The sequence below is a fragment of the Leptopilina boulardi genome, unplaced genomic scaffold (genome assembly GCF_019393585.1).
Source record: "Leptopilina boulardi isolate dan_hultmark-lab unplaced genomic scaffold, ZJU_Lbou_2.1 LbouV2_210, whole genome shotgun sequence".
Classification (NCBI taxonomy): Eukaryota; Metazoa; Arthropoda; class Insecta; order Hymenoptera; family Figitidae; genus Leptopilina; species Leptopilina boulardi.
This window is the reverse complement of record NW_026137764.1, coordinates 1,200,232-1,219,373: the sequence shown is the minus strand read 5'-3', so window position 1 is coordinate 1,219,373 and position 19,142 is coordinate 1,200,232. Positions and strand designations below refer to the sequence as shown.

The window sequence follows — 19,142 nt, the reverse complement described above, 5'->3', positions numbered from 1 at the left end:
AATAACTACTCTATCATTGAATAAAATTGTAGTTTAAATACATTTTTTTTTTTTTTTTAATATTTTGATAATGAATTTTATGAATTTCTAGGAAAATTAATTGAATTTTTAAATTTTCCATATTAAAATTATTTATATAATCAAACAATCTATTTTTACAATTAAATTTGAAAAAATTCTATTTGTTTATCACCGACGAACATATTCCTCAGGATATTTAAGAAGTTGAGGAAATTCTGCACGTACGTCCTCTGGTATATGATCTAACCTAACTGGTATTGTTGAGATTTGTTGAATTTGGTTGCTAATATTCCTTTTAATCTCCTTTGGAACCTCACTGTCTGGGAAAATATGCAGGCGTTGCATTGCATATCTTCGATTTAAATTTTTATCCATGGCTGAATAAAGTGCTTTCCTCACGATCTTCAAAAAGAAGAAAATTATTTAAATAATCAATTTTTAATAAAAATTTTTTCGATATATTAAAAATAATACCATAGTTGGATCTTTGCTGTGTAATTCCCAAGCGAGTGTATAAGTTGCTCCCTTAGCATAACCTGTGTGATGAAAATACATTCGTTTTTGCCAATCATCTCCTCTTAAAGCAATATCTTTACTGTTTATTACTACTACGTTATCACCACAATCATCTGAAAAAATATGCAACATATAATTAAACCAAAAAAAAAACGTTATAATAAATAAAAAAAGAAGTTTCCTACTCATTGGATGATAAATTGGTTTGTATGTTCCTGATAGATATTTTTTTAACAATTCTGCAGTTAAATATGGATCTTGCCATTTTGCATCATAGACATGCCAAATACGACTAAACGTTCCCCATTGCTGAAAAAATGGTAAATTTTAATTTAAATATAAAATGATATGAAAAACAATTATACATTTCTATTTTATGTAAAAATATTCACTTGTTTAAGTTAGTATCAAACAAAAATAAACTAACTTGTTGACAATTGCAACTTTCCATCTCTTGTTAATTTAACTCTACTTCAATTAATTTATTTTAAATAGTTCTAACTTAATAATTTACAAATAGATACATAACATAACCTCAAAATTTTATTTCAAATTATAGTTAAAACTAAAGTATAATTGCATATAATATTGAAAGACACTTATATAAATTGATGCAATGTGATTCAATTAATTTTTAAAATCTTGAAAAAAAAATTAATATTTTATTAAAACTGTTTAAAAGAAGAAAAAATCACCTGTGAACGACGAAGGAGTGACATTTTTGTTTATCTCTCATGCGACTATATTCTTGATCTTGCAGCTTCAATGCGTTCAATTTGAATGTATTTTAGAAATTATATTTTCTTATTACACAAATCATGAATTTATTTTGATAATAAATAATAATATTAAGTATAACAAAAATAATTTAAAATACATAAAATTAACGAGAAAAACTTTTAATTTATAAAAATTAAAAATCTAGGTATAAGTATTTAAATTAATTTTTTTAGGGAAAAGCGACGAGGATTATTTTTAAAAACTATACAATATCTCTAGTCATAGATAATTTTATTTGCAAATTTCAGTTTTGTTTTTCACGAAATTAACAATAATATTGTTGTACGTATATCTTCCATTTATGTACAAATATTTACATTTTAAAGTAAAATATAGTATAAATTAGAATATTTTTTTGTTTATAAATATAAATCACACATTTTTAAATAAAATATTTACATGTGAATATTTTACATATTATAAAATACAATTTTCAATTAAATATTCTCTTTATTCATGACAATTAACGCAAAATCAATTGATAACAATGGAAGTTAATTTGTATAAAAAGAAAAAGATTTGTAAATATTTGCAATAAAATATTTAATTTACTGCTTTTTTTTATTTTGGAAGATACATTCTCATTAAATAGGACTTAAAAATATTATTCTGATATAAAATCAATTTAAAATATAAATTTACGTTCATACACATGTAAATTAAAACCAATCTTTATCAAAACAGAATAAAACAAAAATCAATGTTTTGAAAAGAGTATATATTTATTTACACGAGATCATGCTAGAGTTTAAAAAAAATTTGGTAAGCTGTTTTTTAACTTGGCTATACAGGAAGCGATTTTTAAAATTCATGAATATATAATTTTTTCCAGTATCATTAAAACATTTTTTTTATCCAATATACTTTTCAAAACGATTTTATCGAAATCAAACCAAAACCTCTTCCTAGGTTAATAATAATAATAATATTTTTACTTGAATCTTATAATTCATCAATATTGTATTGAAATTCAAGAATTTAATATTAATTAATAAAATTTTCACAAAATATTAAAACAAAAATATGTCAAAGCTAAGCTTTTGATAAACATTTAAGATTTAACTATATTTAATTTTAGATGTTGAGATGAAAAACATACTTTTTTTTTTGATTTTCAGCTCATTAAGAAAAAAAAAACAAACAATAATTGAAAAATAAACTTGACTTTACAACATATGGCTAACAATATAAATATTGGTAACGCAGTTTTGTAATATGAAATAAAACTAAATTTTCAGATTGAATTCTCTGGTAAAATAATCCAATCATTTGTCGCGAATGTAATTTAAAATTATATGTACCTATATAATATACAGTCACAATATAATAAAAATCTTTTATCAAACTAAGGATTATTTACAGTAAAAAAATATAAGACTTTTACAATGTAGAATTGCACAATAAAACTTTTTCCCACACTCGAAAGCATCATATCATTTTAAATCTGATAAGTAAAAAAAAATATCCTTATTTACATTATATCAATGAATGCAACCAATACAAATCAAAAAATGAGTATTCTGTTTTGTTTTGACTGACATTGATTTATATGATTTATCACATTAGCAATTTCAATGGTATCATAATGGCAAAAGATCCATAAGATTAGCACGGGGTTGCGTTAAAGCTTCTGGGAAAAATTCCGTAAGTCTATCATACAAATCCGTTCGACGTGCATGAATGCCACGCGCTACTGCATTATGATCCGGATTTGTACTCAAATAAGATTGTACAGAGGAGTCATCGGAAGTTATTGTTTCATCTTCAGGAATACATTGCTCTCGGAATAAAATAGACGCCAGTAATTGAAACTGAAAGATTTGAAAGAAAAAAACAAAAAAAAAAAAACAAAAATTAGTAGACATATTTAGAAAAAAAATAAAAACAATTTTATATTGAAAAATAGAAAAATTACTTTCAAATACAACAAATCCTTTCAAATAAACGTAATAATTATTATTATTATTATATTATTATTTTACTATAATTAAAAAAATAATAAAATTTTAATGAAAATAAATAATCTACCTCTTTGGATTGATCTTCATCATTATGATCAATGATCTCCGAGACTTTAGTTTGCAAATATTCAAGTGCTTCAATAGTATCCTTCATAGCCAGTTCTTCAAACTTATGTTTTCTTATAATTAATTTGCAGTTCCTTAAAACTTGATCATGAGAAGGTCGACAAAGTTTTAAAACCCAAAAATCATCGAGCCTCAATTTAGGAAGACAAGAATGTCTTGGATTTCCTCCAAACAAATAATGCACCTATAATGAATAATAAAACTTTGATATTATTTTAGTCACTTTTTTTTTCATTATTATTGTTAATTTGAAAATCACCTTTTTCACTTGATCATAGACCAATTGATGAGCGAATCTTGGACATGGTTCATAATCCTGCATTTTACTCCAATATTTTTCTCCATTATTTTCATTTCGATAGATGCAGGACCATTTATTTTCCTTAATATTATAAACCCAAAATGAATTTTGAACATTGTCATCTCTTTTATCTTTATCTTTGCTTAAACCCTGCAATATTAATATGCTAACTAATTTTACATTTTTGATAAATATTAAAAAAAAAAAGAAATCTAATAAACTAAATTTATTAAAATTGATATCATATAAATATTTACGGATAAGATATAAATTTCTCCTAATTCAGGATCAATTGTCGCTCGCTGAGTAAAACCCGCAGCTGGAACGTGATTAGAATCACGATTACCAAAATCACTCACAATAATTTGCTCAATTTGTGCAGTGTCTACTTCATAAGTGAAAAAATCGTTTAAATATTCTTTACTTCTTTGACCAGCAAAAATGTACAATTTTCTGGATTCCTAATTAATAATTAAATTTTATTCAAAAAACTGAATAACAATAATATTAATAATATAATTATTTTTTTTTGTATTAAGAAATTTTTTAAAGAAATTTCCCATTTATTTGAAATGTAAAAAAAACTTACAGGATGAAACAACATGGAATGTCCAACTCTGGATTTGATATTTAAAGTAGTAAGGGGACAAGGTCTTGAAATATCGGAAGCTAGTTTAGACCAAGTATCAGTTGGAACATGGTAAGAATATAATCCAGAAAAAATAGGTTCAGTCGAATTTGTAATTACTTCCTGATCATCGGAACTGAAATTTAATAATTACATCAATAATTTTAGAATCGAAAAGATGCTATTAAATTTTTTTTAAAAAAAGGTAAACAAATAACATACTTTGCTGGAGAAACAAGAACTCGACCACCAAACACATAAATAGTTCTTTTATCAACGTCCATTGACATTTGATGATCGAATATTAATTTCGGTCCACCACGTGCTCCTGTATCTTCTGATATTTGTGTCCATTCGTTTGTCTCAATATTGTAGACGTAAAAATCACTTTTTAAATTATCCGGAGAACGATATTGTGTATCCAAATATCTACCTAATGTAAAAATTTGCCGTCGCTCTGGATCTAGACACATCTTATGACAGGATCGAGCTTTTGGCCCTCCCTAAAAAAAAAAGAATTATTAATTTAATAACTATTTATAATTTTAGTAATTATAAACAGTGTATACTAACAACTTCTCCTGTGTCCTTGCAAATAAATCTCCATTTTTCAGTGGGAATATCGTACGCCCAAAGATCAGCAAGATCAGTATTTCCATCCCAACCGCCAAAAAGATAAAGAGTCTCTGCTGTTGAGTCTATTACCATTTGATGTCCACCTCTCATTCCTGGTTTTGGATCGTTTGATTCTATTTTCGTCCAAACTGCCCGATACGATTGAGCGTTAATATAATCGTTCATAACACCAGCTATATAAAAATAATTCAATTAATTATTAATTTTCATTTTATTTAGGCTAATTTTCAATTTAGAGGGACAAAAAATTCTAATTTAAAAAAAGAAGATTATTTCAATTTATATTTGAAAAACTTACTGCTCACAGCATTGGTAATATAACGCTCAGCCTGCAAATGATCTCCTTTTGTTACTAATAAATCGTACAAGACTGATAAACGTGGATCTTCTAAAGGAACACCAGTAACACGTTGAAGTGTATCAACAACTTCCTGTTGTTCGAATCGTCGAAAATGTTTCATGCACAGTCTTATTATCTCTCTCTGTCGGTACTGTAAATATAAATAAAAAATACGAAATTTAGAATACAAAAAAAAAACAAATGATTTTGTCATTTATATCTTTTCTTATTACCGAATTAACCCATTCGATGCTTGGTTTAACAATCAATGGATCATCAATGCCAGTCAGACGAACGTGCCAAATGGAGAAATTAAAACTAGGACCCCACGATTGTAATGGAAGAACTTTAATAAACCTAATAGGAAAATAAATCCTTTTACTTCCAATTTCATGTTTAAGATCAAAAGTTTCTGATGTTGAATCATTTTTCAATCCACTAGAATAAATAAATTTATTTATTAATTTAATTTACCTCCTCATTAATAATTTTAGTTCTTTTCTTTTCATTAAAGTTTACCTTTCTAAAAGTTCCATCATATTTTCTTCCTCTAAACCTCCATAAACTTTGAATTTCTTAATGTTACAAACGTGTGTTTTCTCATATTTGCCAAAAGTAATTGTTTGAACAATTGCTGGTTGTTGCAACTTAAGAATGAGGTACTGCATATACAAAATAAATTCTTTTCGTAAAATAAAAACATTCGTAAAATTAAGTAAACACAATAAAAATTATTATAACTAACCTGAGGATGGTTGTCATTGTCAGATGACCAACGAGATGTTTGATCCGATGGTTCATCAACAATGATGTTTCTGTAAAAAACATCATCATCTTCAAGTAACATCCTTAAAGAAAAAAAAAACAAACAAACAAAAATTAAAAAAAAAACAAATCCATCGAGCTTTTTTGGAAAAAAAAATAATAATTGAACAAAAAATATTGTCGAAGTATATGAAATTTAGTTTTATTACAATCTATAAGTTTAATAAAATATATCTTCAAAAAGACTGTTATAGATAAACAACATAATGTTTCCGAAGAGTTAATAAAAATGTATGATTGCATGCCAAATTTGCAATTATAATTTTGCTTTTAAAAGACAATTTTAATATTCTGTCATTTAATTCATAATCAAAGTATGATTTTCAATTTATTTAAAAAAATAAATAAAATAAAACAGAATGAAATTTAGAGGTTACGGCATAACGCAATTCAGTATTTTGCGATGTCTGTGATTTTCGACATTTTATACTTTTTGTAAGAAACTTTTATTTTATTATTTATAAATTATAAGACACTCACTCAGGCACATAAGTAGATGAATAACTGGAATATTTGAAAATTCTATATTCTAAAAGCTTTTGAAAATCACTATTTTCCGACGACGCCATATTACTTTAAATGACATAATGCAGTGGCCCGAGGAGAAAATTGAATAAATATCAATTCTAGTTCACAATTTCTTTAATAATTTATCATATTGTCCAGATATTCCAATGAAATTGACGAATCTCTAAAAATATCACCAATCATTTAATTTTTTAAGTATTTTTATAAATTTTGAAATTTGATCAATTGAATTTGTCATTTTCTCATTTTTTTGTTAGCCGATTGGTTAAAATCTAAAAGCAAGATCGTAAAATCATTTTATTTGATTGGCTGTTACAAAAACAAATTTCAACTGTTGGCAAATGGCAAATTAAGACAATTTTTTCATGTGAACGTGACTTTTTTTAAAGATACGTGTATGTGTGTACATACAAAAGTTTGTTACAAAGCCACTTACACACACAGATATAAATCTATACGATTGTATAGGGACGTAAAAGTCTGGGGGCCGTGAATGTGAAAACCTATATTTCCTGATTGTGGAAAAATTAGCAATCTGTTCATAAATTTCTTTTATATATGATTTTATTCGAACTTTGAAGTTTATCGTGTCAAAAATACAATTATGGACGAAGAATGGGGTAAGTAAATTTATTCTTTAAATTTTCGTTTTCGTCAATTAAAGATCGTGTATGAAAAACCTCGCTTCTCTTTGTGTCATTACAGATGCTGATCATTATGAGGCTAACAGAATCGACCTCGCTATTAGATCGAACAAATGGGAAGGCGAGGATGAAGAAGAAGAAGTTAAGGTAAGAATTTTTCATATTATTTGACAAATTGATGTAATAAATTTTTTTTTCATTTTGAGCCTAACCTGTTGATGCCACATGGTCGCTTTCCAAAATGTCAGAAATTTCCAGATCATTATGTGTGATCCAAATTCCAGATGTAATAGGAATTGAGAAATATTGTATTGCTTTGAAAAAATTGTAACATACTTTGACATTTGTAAAGCAGACTCTTATATGTAATAATTAATTTGATTTAGATATATGAAAAAATAAAATTCAAAATTTTTAGAAATTTATCAATAGAAACGAGTAAAATAATTTATATTCGTTAATTTTATTTCGGACAGTTTAAATGTTTTATTAAATAATTAAAGATTTTAATATTGATGAAATGTTAAATGTACAAGTTTTTGAGAATTTGAAAAGCAATAAAAATGTTGAAGTTTTTTTTTTAAAGAATTTTAAAAGATTGTAATTTAAAAATAATTTATAAACATACTTACATTTTCCTTTACGAAAGTTAATAAATTGTCATAGATCGTTTTTTCGTCTATGAATTTAATTTTACATAAAGTTGAAATATTAATAAACAGGATAGTTGGGAGGATGTCGAGGAAGAAAAGAAAGATGTAGAGAAAGCACCTGAAGTTCCAAAGGCTAAAAGTAAACCTAAGAAAACTTTAGCTGATAAAATTGAAGAACGCGAGGTTCGTATAATCTAAAATTTTACATTAAATTCAAAATTAAAAAATTTTCGAGAATTTAGATAAGAAAACAAAAAATTAAATTTAATGAATTTGTTTAGAAAAAAGCACGCGAGGAACTTGAAAAGAAAGTTAAGGAAAAGGAAGAGACCTTAACTCCCGAGGAGAAAAGAGCAGAAATGTTGAGGCGGCAAAGGTTACAGGAAGAAGCAGACTTACGATTAGCAATGGAGACTTTCGGTTTGTCAAATCTTGTAGACTTTAGTTCTCGTAAAATTCCAAAATCTGAAAAGAAGTAGCCAATCATTCACTCATTACTGTTAGTTTTCTTCTGATTAACAAGAAGCTTTTGCTTTTATTAAAGCAGATTTAATTGCAATTTTTTTTCTCTAGAGAAAAATTATTATAGTCCTCTTATTTTCTTGGAGGAAAAAGAAAGACAAACTTTTTATCACATTGTTAGTGTTCGTCATTATAGCACTTACGTAAAAATAAAAGTATAATTAATAATGAACAAATTTTTTAAGAGAATTAGACTAAAATTTTGAAACTTAATTTTGAAATTTTCGTGAAAAAAAAAGTTTCAAAATTGAAAATTTAATTTAAAATTATATTTTATTGGAAAATATTTTTATTTAATTCTTTTTTTATGTTTTATATTTAATACCAATTTTGAAATCGATAGAATAATTTTAAGACAACAGGATACGTCCATGCAATTCCTTTTTTTTTTTTTTTTTTTATTAAAAAAATAAATAATAATATAGAGATTTATATGAAATTAATCTTTGGTCGTGGAACTTGGCAACATCTTAGATATATAATTATTTATTTTGTCATTAAATAAGTAAATTTTTGCAGTATTAATATACGATTGACAATTCAGATATATTTAAAATAAGTATTTTGTATTTAAAACATTAGAAACAATGCATTTAATTAGAACAAGTAGATTTTAATCGCGAAAAGAAAAAAAAGATAATTTACACATTGCCAGGAACTGTACTAGAGATATAGAATAAGTATGCGAGTGTGTTCATTTTTATCGAATTATCACAATCAAATTCACCGATGTTATTGTATATTAATAAAAATTGCTATTTCATGCAAATTATTGTGTTCAAATTAGTTTTTGCACGAAACCTTGCATTCGTTCATAAATCTCCTGTACTGTTCCTGAATTTAATTTGCAAAAATGAAACAAAAACAATCCATTCTAAGAAGAAAACTTGTACTATTATAATTTCTTTTCGGCTAATTCATAAAAAAGAGAAAAAAAATTCAATGATTCAAATTATATTGGAAATAAAAATTTTAGATTCAATTTTGTTTTATTTCATTTTAATTTAAAAACATTATTATTATTATTATTATTGAAGTGGATTTTTTATTCGAAAATATTGTTTTGAAATATTAAATAAGTAAACATTGTATTTAAGGCGTCACGGATTCTATCAAGAGTCTGGATACCATGAATCCTGACACTAAAGAAGAATTTGAACAATTTGGCGAGGCACTTATGCTCAAAATCAATCAATTCAACAAACACACAGAGTTCCCAGCATTTTCAGAAGAATTAATAAAAAATATTGCTGTTTTAAGTAAGTAAACAAAAATTTTTTTAAATGATTCTTTAAAAAAAAAAATTATTTTTTTGTAAGTAAACATTTTCCTTCTTTTTTCTCTTAGTGTCGAGCACATCGTTGCGAAAGGTGAAAACGTTAATTGACAATTTGGCATTGGAAAAAGCGAAATTAGAAAAAGGTGATAAAGCAAAGAAAAACAAAGGAAAGGGAAAAGCGAAATTGAGAATTGAAGGTGAAAATACCATTATGAATGAATATGATGATTATAGTTATGATAATGATTATGGTGATTTTATGTAGCGACACACTATTTTTCACGTCGTCTCATCTAGTCGCCAAGAAAAAACAAATTTTGAAAATTATTCGTTCTCATACCACATTGTTGACAACATATTCTCATAGCAGAATTTGTATGTGCTTATTATTATTATTTTTTTAAAATTAGATCAATAATAAATTTAACAATTGAGAATGTTAAAAGAATCAAATGTAAAAACAATTGGTTTCTAATTTTTAAATTTACTTTTGAAGGCGATTCAGAACTTTTTACAAAAAGAAAAAAACTGTAATGATAATTTTTTTTTTTTAATGAAATTATACGAATTTAACAAATATTAAAAAAAAAATCTTCTTTACACAATGTTTGTGGAATTAAGATTTCAATTGTAACTCGAATTAAATACGAGGATAGATTCAACTTTACATCACAGTGCTTTAAAACTTACATTTGCAAAATATGCAGAAGTCATTTATTTTTTCTGCTCGTATGATGATCGATTTGTTTCTCATTATCAGGTCTTCAACGATAACAATTGTTGTGTAATAAAAATTATAAGAAAATAATTATGTACTCAATTTAACATTTTACCTACAAACATATGTATATAAATGCTCGCGTACACACACACACAAGTATGACAGGTGTGGATGTAAATTGGTTTTAAAGAGTATATTCCTAAATAAAGGTTGATTGTAAAGATAAATTTCAGTTTTTATTTCTCCACAATTTCTCTTTTTAAAATATAATTCAGTTTTGTAATTTACTTTAGATTAAAAATAAAAAAAAACTTATACCTAGTATTCAAATTATTATTTTCATAAAATTAAAAATTGAATAATACCTAAAATAAAATGATTTAAAGACAAGTATTTATGAGTTCAATAAATTTTATTTATTTTCTTTTTTTATTAATATGAATAAATATAGTAATTTGCTATTTTCTAAAATATTTTTTATTATTTTAAACTTAAAAAATAATTTTTAATTCAAATATTTGAAATTAATTTTAAGTTTTAATTTTTTTTTCAATAAATGAGATGCTAATTTTTTAACTTATAATAGGGTCCCTACAATAAGAAACTTTAGTAAAGTACTTGTTTGTTTATTTAATCTTGCAAATACATGAATGTTCTTCATGAATTAAATCTCCTAAAATGATTCATTAAATTTTCACTGCATCTGAAAAAAAATTTAAATTAAAACTTACCTTCCTTCTTATTTTAAGCTCGACGAATCATCGATGAATTTGTTGAAATAAACCAGAAGGATTTTGAAACCAAAGAAATTGACTAACTTCAACAAGCAACAAAGAAGTTCTGATAATAGTCAACATTTCTTTTATATTTGTTCATATCAAAAAAAGAAAAACCTAACAGAAACACTTGCTTTTATTATTCTTTTATTTTTTTTGCTTATCTTGCCAATGAAAATTCACAAGGCACATAATCACTAGTCACATATAAAAATATACTTTTTTTTTTTTATCACAAAGCTAGACTTTTAGAGTTTTTCTTTTTTTTAATGTCAAAGAAAATAACTTTTAAACTATCACAGACACATAATTAAAAAAATAAAAAAGAAACTTTATTGTCTCAAAAATATTTCTCTAGTTAAAAAAACAAACTATTCACAGCACCACTAATTTTGATATATATATATATATTTTTTTTTTTTTGAATCTAAATGACTTGTTAAAAATTTTAAATTCGTTGATTAAAAACTTTCTGCATAAATTTTTTTCAAGTGTTTTTTAATTTTTCAGTTTTTATTCACTGAACTTGGAAACCAGAACTTCACCCATTTCAATTTTCGTTGAACTCTCAATTCTCTTTTCAACAGCCAACAATTTTTTTTTTTCAAATTTTTCCTTTCATTAACTATTTTACATAATTACTATTTACAATCAATGAATTTTATAATAGGTATTATATTGTCATAATTATTGAAAGTATCTATTTATTATTTTTTAAATGGATTTTGAAATATTTTTATTATAGAAATTGTATTAAATCACTATTTTTTTTTTGTAAACTCCACTAGAAAATGTAAACGCTTTAAAAATTTTATTCTAAAAATAAAAAAACAATTTTTCTTTTATTTAAAAATTTGTGTATTCTTCGTATTTTTTTAACGATTTATTTAGAATTTTCTGTTAAGGAAAAATTTGAAAAATCTGAGGCTATCAATAACTGATAAAAAAAACACAGACACGGGAACAAAAACACTGTGATTGTGGAAACTTAAGAATTTGAATTCATAGGTAGACATCATCGGAGATATGAAGAAATTAAACCATTTGTCGATTTTGTCTGCATAACGGCATCTATTTTTTGTTTAAACACCAGCTACACTGAGCCACTGCACCTTTTGATCGCCACCGAGGTTGCAAAGGGAATTTTTTTTTTTTTTTCTCATTTTTCTTCCAATCTCCGGAGCGATTATCGTTATACGTTCCGGAAATCAGTTTTTCACCCCAGCATCCTCGAAGGCGAGAACACATCACTTTTTTTTTTACATCATCACTATACACATTTTCAAATAAAGACCACCAAACACTGTCCTTTAAAAAAAAAAATGTGTCCGCACTTATTAACAAACTGAGACGTCGCATTCACAAAAATAATTTTTCAAATTATATAATATTTGTTGCATATAAAGTTCATTTTTATAAAAAAAAAAATTTTCTTAACCATACCGAAATACTTTGTTCCAATTTCAATTTTTTTTCTCCATAAATTCCTTTTTCACTATCTTCACTATTTAGCTCACAAGCAAATAAGACACTTGGCACTTAATTAATAGACACGAAAGACTTAATTTCTAAATTATAAAAATTAAATATAATCGTCGTACATTTCTGTGTCTCGTTGCAAAAGCCAACTTAATGTTCATATTTTGTGACATTTTTTCTTTCTTTTTGCTCCAGAATGCCGAAGATCGCAGACCATCTAACGTGAAATTTATAAGTTGCATTATCTATTCTTAAAACATAAAAAAGTATTTTTAATCGTAGTTCATATAATATATGTATATATATATCTATATATATGAAATATTAAATCAAACTTTAAAATTACATAATGCGACTTTCAATTAATAATTAGTCGAAGATTACAATTGGAAGATTATACAGTGAAGTCGAACAATAATGAACTGTACATTTCATTTAAAATCGCATTTCCTTTATCTAACTTTTGAGACAAAAGCAATTTGTCTAATATTGTGCCCTTGATAAAATGAAATATCAAAATAATGCGAAAATCATTTGTATAGTGTAATTAATATTGCTGAAAACTTTTGCGAGACATTTCTTCTTCCTTTTACGTTTTTTCTTTTGTAATAATAATCTTAATATTAAATTTCAATAATTAGATTAAATATTAATTAAGAAAATAGAATAATGAAAAATGAAAACAAAAGTTTGTAACTTTTCTTTTTTAAGTGATAACTTTATGAAAAAAAATATTTAAAGGTCATTTGCCTGTAATGTTTAATAAATTCATTAAACAAATTTTAATTTTTTTAAAGATACATTTAAATAATTTAAATCAACATTTCTAACATTCTATGAACGACTTTATTAAATAATAATAAAAAAAAAAAAATTAAATATACCAAATTTGTGTAAATTTTACATTATTACAATTTAATATTAATTTACAATATTAAAAAAATTCTTTAAGCTTATTTTTAATTTAATATGAAATTTCACAAATTTAACAAAATAGTTGAATAAATTTAATAAACTTGATATCAAGACTTTAAATATTTTTTTTTTTTTATCAATTTTGATAAATTTAAAATGTTTTCATTATAGTATACACTATTTGATTGAAAGAAAAGTATTTTAATGTTACAATGAATAAATTAATTTCATTTAATAATAAATATAAAAACTTTTGTATAAAAAAGCAAAGTAAAAATAATTAATTATTATAAAAAAAATTAATGAGAAAAATAAAATATTTTACATGTAAAACAATCATTGAATCAATTGCAAAAAAAAATAAAAATTACACTTAAATAATGTCTGAATCTATAAAACATAGATTTCTAAATTCCTTCATGAATTTCAAGGTTACATAATTATTTTTCATTGTCTATTCTCTTATATCAATACTGTAACAGTAAACGAAGCAAATTTTCTTTTGCTCCATTTTAACTTTTTAAGGGTAAACAATTTACGTTTAGTACCAAAATCTTTGAAAAATAAACTAAAGAAAAAATGTGAATAAAGTTTTCTGTTTCAATATAATATAATAAATGATGTTTTTAATTGCCTCTAAACAAGGACTTTGGTACACTTCTAATTTGAAAATCGCATTTTACTTTAATGATAAAGTATTGTAAAAAAAAAGAAAAACAAATCTTCAGTAAATACTGAAAATATAATAGAAAGAAAGAAAGAATCTAGGCGCTACCTCCCTTCACGACCACTATTACCAAATGATCCTCTTTAAGTCCCTCCTCACTCAAACTGGGACATGTACGCTTTAGAAGTTCAGTTGAAAAAGCGCATGGTGGAAATGCGTAAAGAACACCTGTACCTTCGGTATCTTTATTTAGAAGTGATATCACACCCGCAGCCTCTTTTTGCTTTAAATAAGAAACTAAATTACGCAATGGCCTCGTTTGTACATTAGCATCGTCGTTTGTAACCGCGGAACTTGATCCCGCTAATCCTAAAAAGATGGCATGCGAACTCGATGTTTGTATTCTCTTCGAGACATCATCCAATTTTGGTTGGTCCAAGCGTAATCTCTGCGTAATTCTCAGCATGTGCTTTCCTTCCTCGTCCTTCATTAGTGAATCAATAATTTCCGTGTCACCATCAGTCAAATGGAATTTAGCCGGGAAAAGAGAGTTCTTCAAAATTAATGCTCCTTGCCAAACGGCTATTGATTTTCTCGCAACATCAGGTAATGTTCGTGACGATGACAACATTCCCGATCTTGCCAATTCTGTATCCGAGTCTGAATCAATTGGTCGTCGTCTCGGTGATCTTGATCTCGATCGATCAACACCAGGTTCACGTGAAACGGATCTTCTAATTCCACGACCATCGTATTCAGTTTCACCGCCACCAACTCCGCCACCGCCGCCGCCACCACCACCAGCACCAGCTCCACCCCCACGTCTATTGTTACTGTTCCATTCAGCATCATCGCGAACATAACCCTCTGGATAGCTGCCACGATATCCACCACGTCCGCCACCGCGTCTCTCGTGCCACGGTCCAGATCCTCTACCACCACGAAAACCACGTCCACTATATCCAAATTCACCTTCAGTTGGATAGGGATCATAAGGTGATTCATAATCAGCTGGTCGTGATCTAAATTCACCACCATCCTCCGGATACATTCTCGGTTTAAATCCATAACCTGGCGTAACATCAGCAAAATCAACTCGCAATCTTCGATCAGGCCCACCGAGGGGAAATCCACGCATCTCCTTTACAGCCGCTTGTGCCGCGTCAATAGAATCATAAAGAATATAAGCATTATTGTCACCCTTGATATAATCAATTTTTTTAATAGCACCGAATCGATCAAATTCACGTTCAAGTTGCGGCACTGATGTCCATGGACCAAGTCCACCAACCCAAATTCGTGTCGTTGGCGTTGCCTTACCATAACCAATTTTACATTGAAATTTACCAATATACTGACCAGAGAGTTCAACTTTACATCTGTGCGCCATGTCAAGTGTTTGAAATCTAACGAAAGCATATGCATTACCAGTTCCAGGTGGTGGACGTTTAATATCAATATCATCGACAATTCCATATTTATTGAAAATTCGTCGAAGTTCCTCTTCGGTGATATTTATCTCAAGATTACCAGCAAATAATGTTCTCGTTGCCAATGGATCGTCCTCAGGCGATACATGATGAAGATAATTTGGAAATTTATCCTTTTTATTTTCAACACGTTCAAAGCCATGTACGGGATGTCGTACCATCATGTGACGCGGTGGTCCATAATGATGTGGTGGTCCACCAGGATGTACATGCGGTGGACCATGATGCATTGGTGGTCGTATAAAATCATGATGAGGAGGTGGAAGTGTTTCGCGTCTCATCTCCCGATGAGGTGGAATTCCCACAGGCGGTCCATAAACGCGATCATATCTTTCAATTGGACGATGTCTATCGGTGGGAGCTGGTGATCTCGCGTAATAACGATCATAATCGGGAGGCGTTATTGAACGGGGACGACGATAAGCGTCAGGACGCTCGTATGCGGCATCAACAATTGCAAGTTTATCATAAATAATGACGCGTGGTTTTGCATATTTAGCGTCACGAGCATCCTCATGATTGCGAAAGCACACGTATGCAACACGCTCGTCCAATTCGTGGGTTATTCTAATTGAAAATTCGCCAAACTTTTTATATTCACGATAAAGTGTGTCTTTAATCATTTCGTCACTGGCTTTAGGATGAATTGAACTCACACATAGAACCTTGTAGTAATGTCTCTCTGGTGGTATTTCACGGGGTGTACGTTGATATTCCTCACGATGTGTTCCTGACTCAATGTAACGGGCATGAGATGTTGCTCGACCTGAAGGTGAGGGACTTCTTGCACCACGGCTACGACGTCTCATTCTGTCCGGTGATATTCTCTCGTCACTGGAATCATCATATCTGGAAGATAGAACATTAATTCATCAAAAAGAAATTCAATAATTTATCAACAGAAAAAAGTATACAATTCAATATTATTATGAGCAAATATTTTTCTTCATTTGCATTTATAGCTACAAAGGAAGTGACTTTGGTTTATTTATTTTTTTTTTTTTTGTTGATAAATTATTTATTTATGACATTGCGTTTTTCATTTATAAACATTCAAATACAAACAACGGAAAAGATGAAATTAATTAAAATTATTATAAATAAAATTAGAGATTTATATTACATAATATGAAGAAATTGACAATATATTTTCTTTTCTTTTAAATGGGTCAATCATTGCAGAAGCAAAATAATCTTTTTTTAAATTTATTTAATTATTGAAAATTTTTCCCACAATTTGGGAAAAACATTCGAGATTTTATTGATTTATATATAAAAAAAAATTGTGTACCAACTGACTCAATTAAAAATATCTTATTTTAATCTGATAAATAAAATATTATTATCATTGTGAATATTTATATAGCAATAATCAACCTTTATTTGTATAATGTTTATTTATAAAAAATTTCATTAGAATAGAAAATTAATTACATTTTTGTGAATAAAAGTAATTTTAATTTGTTTTTTGTTTCAATTCAATTAAAGCAGAATATAAATAAAATATTAATACAACAAAATGGAATACTAATGATAAAAAAAGAATAATTTAATAAAGTAATTACTAAGATCACACAAAGAATTTATAAACCAAAAATATCCGCTGTAAAAAATCTAATATAAAATCACAGTACGTAATGTAAAATTTTATCATTTTTAAAAATTTAATGCTAATTTTTTCTAAGTTGTTATAAGAATGTTTTATAAGAAAAAAGAAATAAATATTACAAATTTTGGGGTAAAACTATACACTAAAAAAAGATTTTGATTGATTCTGTTTCGACTTGTAAATGTACACAAATCTGTAATAGTACATCTTTAAATGTCGAGTATTTACATATTTAAAAAGGTACTATTACAGTAAATTTACAAGTCGAAACTGTAAATTAGCCAAAATCTTCTTTTTTTTAGTGTACACTACAAATGATATGTACTAATTTCCAGTATAATTTCAAGTCAGACTTTTTACAGTGGACCTAAATTAAAATTGTAATACTTTTCCTTATTTTTTTCTTTCTTTCTTTCTTTTTTTTTTTTTTTGAAGAACATCCGCTGTTGAAATTAAATCTGGAATAGGGCTATTTAATTCTTCATGCACCAAAACAACTTTAAAGTTTACGATTTAATTGAATCACCACAAAAGACTTTGGAATCTTGCACAATATTTGTAATTAGCATAATTACTCACTATATATCACATAAGCAATAAAAACACTGCATCAAACTAAGCTCACATAATCTTTTATCACGCACAATTTTGTTATCATATTTGAAATAAAATTAGAAAACAAATTTACAATTATAGAAACTTGCTATTTATGAAATCACTACAAAAAATAGTTGTAAATATTTTGCATTTAATTTGGAATTTTAATTGAGAACTGAAAATGAAAATTTTATTGCACATTAGATAATACACTTTTAGGCAATTGTTAACATGCATTCACAATTGATGAGAATTGATACACAAATAAAAAAAAAAAAAAATTTAATGCAAAAATAAGAACACTAATTCCAGGAATTTATCATCAATTTTATACACAGAACTAAAAGCAACGCCATTGCATTGTATATATGCGTTAACGTAAGATAATGAAAGCCAGTTTTGAACTTGTTACACTCAATTAATATTAGATTCATAAACGTCATATGATCATTAAACAATAGAAAATTCTGTACGTATTCCAGCATACCGTCCGATTGAAGATCTGCTCCGTTTGACGCGAGTCGGCGGTGAATCACGACTTGTACTTCTTTTCATGGTATTGCGTATTTTAACCGTGATCTTATGCCGGTCGTCCCGTGGAATCCCAATCATCAACGCTGACTATGTATATTGAGATCGAACGTCGAACAGCGGCTTAAAATAAACACACTTCTTTTAATATCAAAAAAATGAGAAACAATTATACGCCCCACAAATAAAAAACGCCCTTTTTTAGTTAGATCTTTCTTTCACCAAGAAAATGGCGCAGCTTTGCTTGACTTTGACACTTCTTCTTCCGGTTTTGTTTTTAGGCCTCATTCACATCACTTCCGGTTGTGGACGTATTCTGTTCATTGGTGCATTTGTGGACAACTTTTAAATTACCTCTATTTTTAAAATTACATATTTGCAGATAATTTTATTAAATACTAAATTTTTTATTTTAAATAAATAATTAATACGTTGAAAGTGATACAAAATTTTTTAATTTTTTTTTAGTAAATACGTCGATAGTAAAATAAATGGTATGAAAATAAACGAAATGTTATTTCATGACATATTGTAATACCGAAATTTTTGAGCTATATTAATAAAGATTAAAACTATTTTTTCATTAAAATTTTTTTT

At 26.9% G+C, this 19,142-nt stretch overlaps 4 protein-coding genes across 7 annotated transcripts; 1 reads left to right on the top strand and 3 right to left on the bottom strand.

The window, feature by feature from the left end:
* Positions 1 to 113: 113 nt before the first annotated feature.
* On the bottom strand, positions 114 to 1,401 carry LOC127278662 (39S ribosomal protein L13, mitochondrial). Of its 2 annotated transcripts, none has more exons than XM_051300475.1 (4): positions 1,233 to 1,401; positions 723 to 846; positions 496 to 650; positions 114 to 423 (listed from the first exon to the last, which is right to left on the bottom strand). In XM_051300475.1, the coding sequence occupies exons 1-4, from the start codon at positions 1,254 to 1,256 to the stop codon at positions 190 to 192; spliced, it is 537 nt and encodes a 178-aa protein (XP_051156432.1). In that variant the 5' UTR covers positions 1,257 to 1,401; the 3' UTR covers positions 114 to 189. The 2 variants fall into 2 exon arrangements, with proteins under 2 accessions (XP_051156432.1, XP_051156433.1); XM_051300476.1 differs by lacking the exon at positions 1,233 to 1,401 and adding an exon at positions 965 to 1,106.
* A 1,195-nt stretch (positions 1,402 to 2,596) lies between these two features.
* LOC127278654 (muskelin) lies at positions 2,597 to 6,855 on the bottom strand. Of its 2 annotated transcripts, none has more exons than XM_051300458.1 (12): positions 6,615 to 6,855; positions 6,055 to 6,124; positions 5,829 to 5,971; positions 5,543 to 5,747; positions 5,268 to 5,460; positions 4,907 to 5,142; positions 4,556 to 4,836; positions 4,295 to 4,469; positions 3,963 to 4,166; positions 3,664 to 3,855; positions 3,346 to 3,588; positions 2,597 to 3,128 (listed from the first exon to the last, which is right to left on the bottom strand). In XM_051300458.1, the coding sequence occupies exons 1-12, from the start codon at positions 6,701 to 6,703 to the stop codon at positions 2,898 to 2,900; spliced, it is 2,262 nt and encodes a 753-aa protein (XP_051156415.1). In that variant the 5' UTR covers positions 6,704 to 6,855; the 3' UTR covers positions 2,597 to 2,897. The 2 variants fall into 2 exon arrangements, with proteins under 2 accessions (XP_051156415.1, XP_051156414.1); XM_051300457.1 differs by having other exon boundaries at positions 6,055 to 6,157; positions 6,615 to 6,853.
* A 247-nt stretch (positions 6,856 to 7,102) lies between these two features.
* On the top strand, positions 7,103 to 10,708 carry LOC127278660 (eukaryotic translation initiation factor 3 subunit J). Its single transcript, XM_051300472.1, has 6 exons — positions 7,103 to 7,282; positions 7,368 to 7,453; positions 8,029 to 8,142; positions 8,241 to 8,379; positions 9,579 to 9,740; positions 9,829 to 10,708. The coding sequence occupies exons 1-6, from the start codon at positions 7,267 to 7,269 to the stop codon at positions 10,023 to 10,025; spliced, it is 714 nt and encodes a 237-aa protein (XP_051156429.1). The 5' UTR covers positions 7,103 to 7,266; the 3' UTR covers positions 10,026 to 10,708.
* Positions 10,709 to 12,308: 1,600 nt separating this feature from the next.
* Positions 12,309 to 18,812, bottom strand: LOC127278653 (RNA-binding protein spenito). Of its 2 annotated transcripts, none has more exons than XM_051300455.1 (2): positions 18,502 to 18,812; positions 12,309 to 16,657 (listed from the first exon to the last, which is right to left on the bottom strand). In XM_051300455.1, exons 1-2 carry the CDS (start codon positions 18,624 to 18,626, stop codon positions 14,416 to 14,418), a joined length of 2,367 nt encoding a protein of 788 aa, XP_051156412.1. In that variant the 5' UTR covers positions 18,627 to 18,812; the 3' UTR covers positions 12,309 to 14,415. The 2 variants fall into 2 exon arrangements, with proteins under 2 accessions (XP_051156412.1, XP_051156413.1); XM_051300456.1 differs by having other exon boundaries at positions 12,309 to 16,642.
* Positions 18,813 to 19,142: the final 330 nt, after the last annotated feature.

Excerpts from the sequence above, each read along its gene's own strand:
- LOC127278662 (XM_051300475.1), bottom strand. The coding sequence starts at position 1,256 with ATGTCACTCCTTCGTCGTTCACAG. Across the intron at positions 651-722 it reads ACCAATTTATCATCCAATGA|ATGATTGTGGTGATAACGTA; the intron begins GTAGGAAACTTC and ends ATATTTTTTCAG. Across the intron at positions 424-495 it reads ACAGCAAAGATCCAACTATG|ATCGTGAGGAAAGCACTTTA; the intron begins GTATTATTTTTA and ends TTCTTTTTGAAG.
- LOC127278654 (XM_051300457.1), bottom strand. The coding sequence starts at position 6,703 with ATGGCGTCGTCGGAAAATAGTGATTTTCAAAAGCTTTTAGAATATAGA. Across the intron at positions 6,158-6,614 it reads TCATCTACTTATGTGCCTGA|GATGTTACTTGAAGATGATG; the intron begins GTGAGTGTCTTA and ends TTTTTCTTTAAG. Across the intron at positions 4,470-4,555 it reads GTTCTTGTTTCTCCAGCAAA|TTCCGATGATCAGGAAGTAA; the intron begins GTATGTTATTTG and ends ATTAAATTTCAG.
- LOC127278660 (XM_051300472.1), top strand. Across the intron at positions 8,380-9,578 it reads ATTAGCAATGGAGACTTTCG|GCGTCACGGATTCTATCAAG; the intron begins GTTTGTCAAATC and ends ATTGTATTTAAG. Across the intron at positions 9,741-9,828 it reads AAAAAATATTGCTGTTTTAA|TGTCGAGCACATCGTTGCGA; the intron begins GTAAGTAAACAA and ends TTTTTCTCTTAG.
- LOC127278653 (XM_051300455.1), bottom strand. The coding sequence starts at position 18,626 with ATGATTGGGATTCCACGGGACGACCGGCATAAGATCACGGTTAAAATA. Across the intron at positions 16,658-18,501 it reads AGCAGATCTTCAATCGGACG|ATATGATGATTCCAGTGACG; the intron begins GTATGCTGGAAT and ends TCTATCTTCCAG.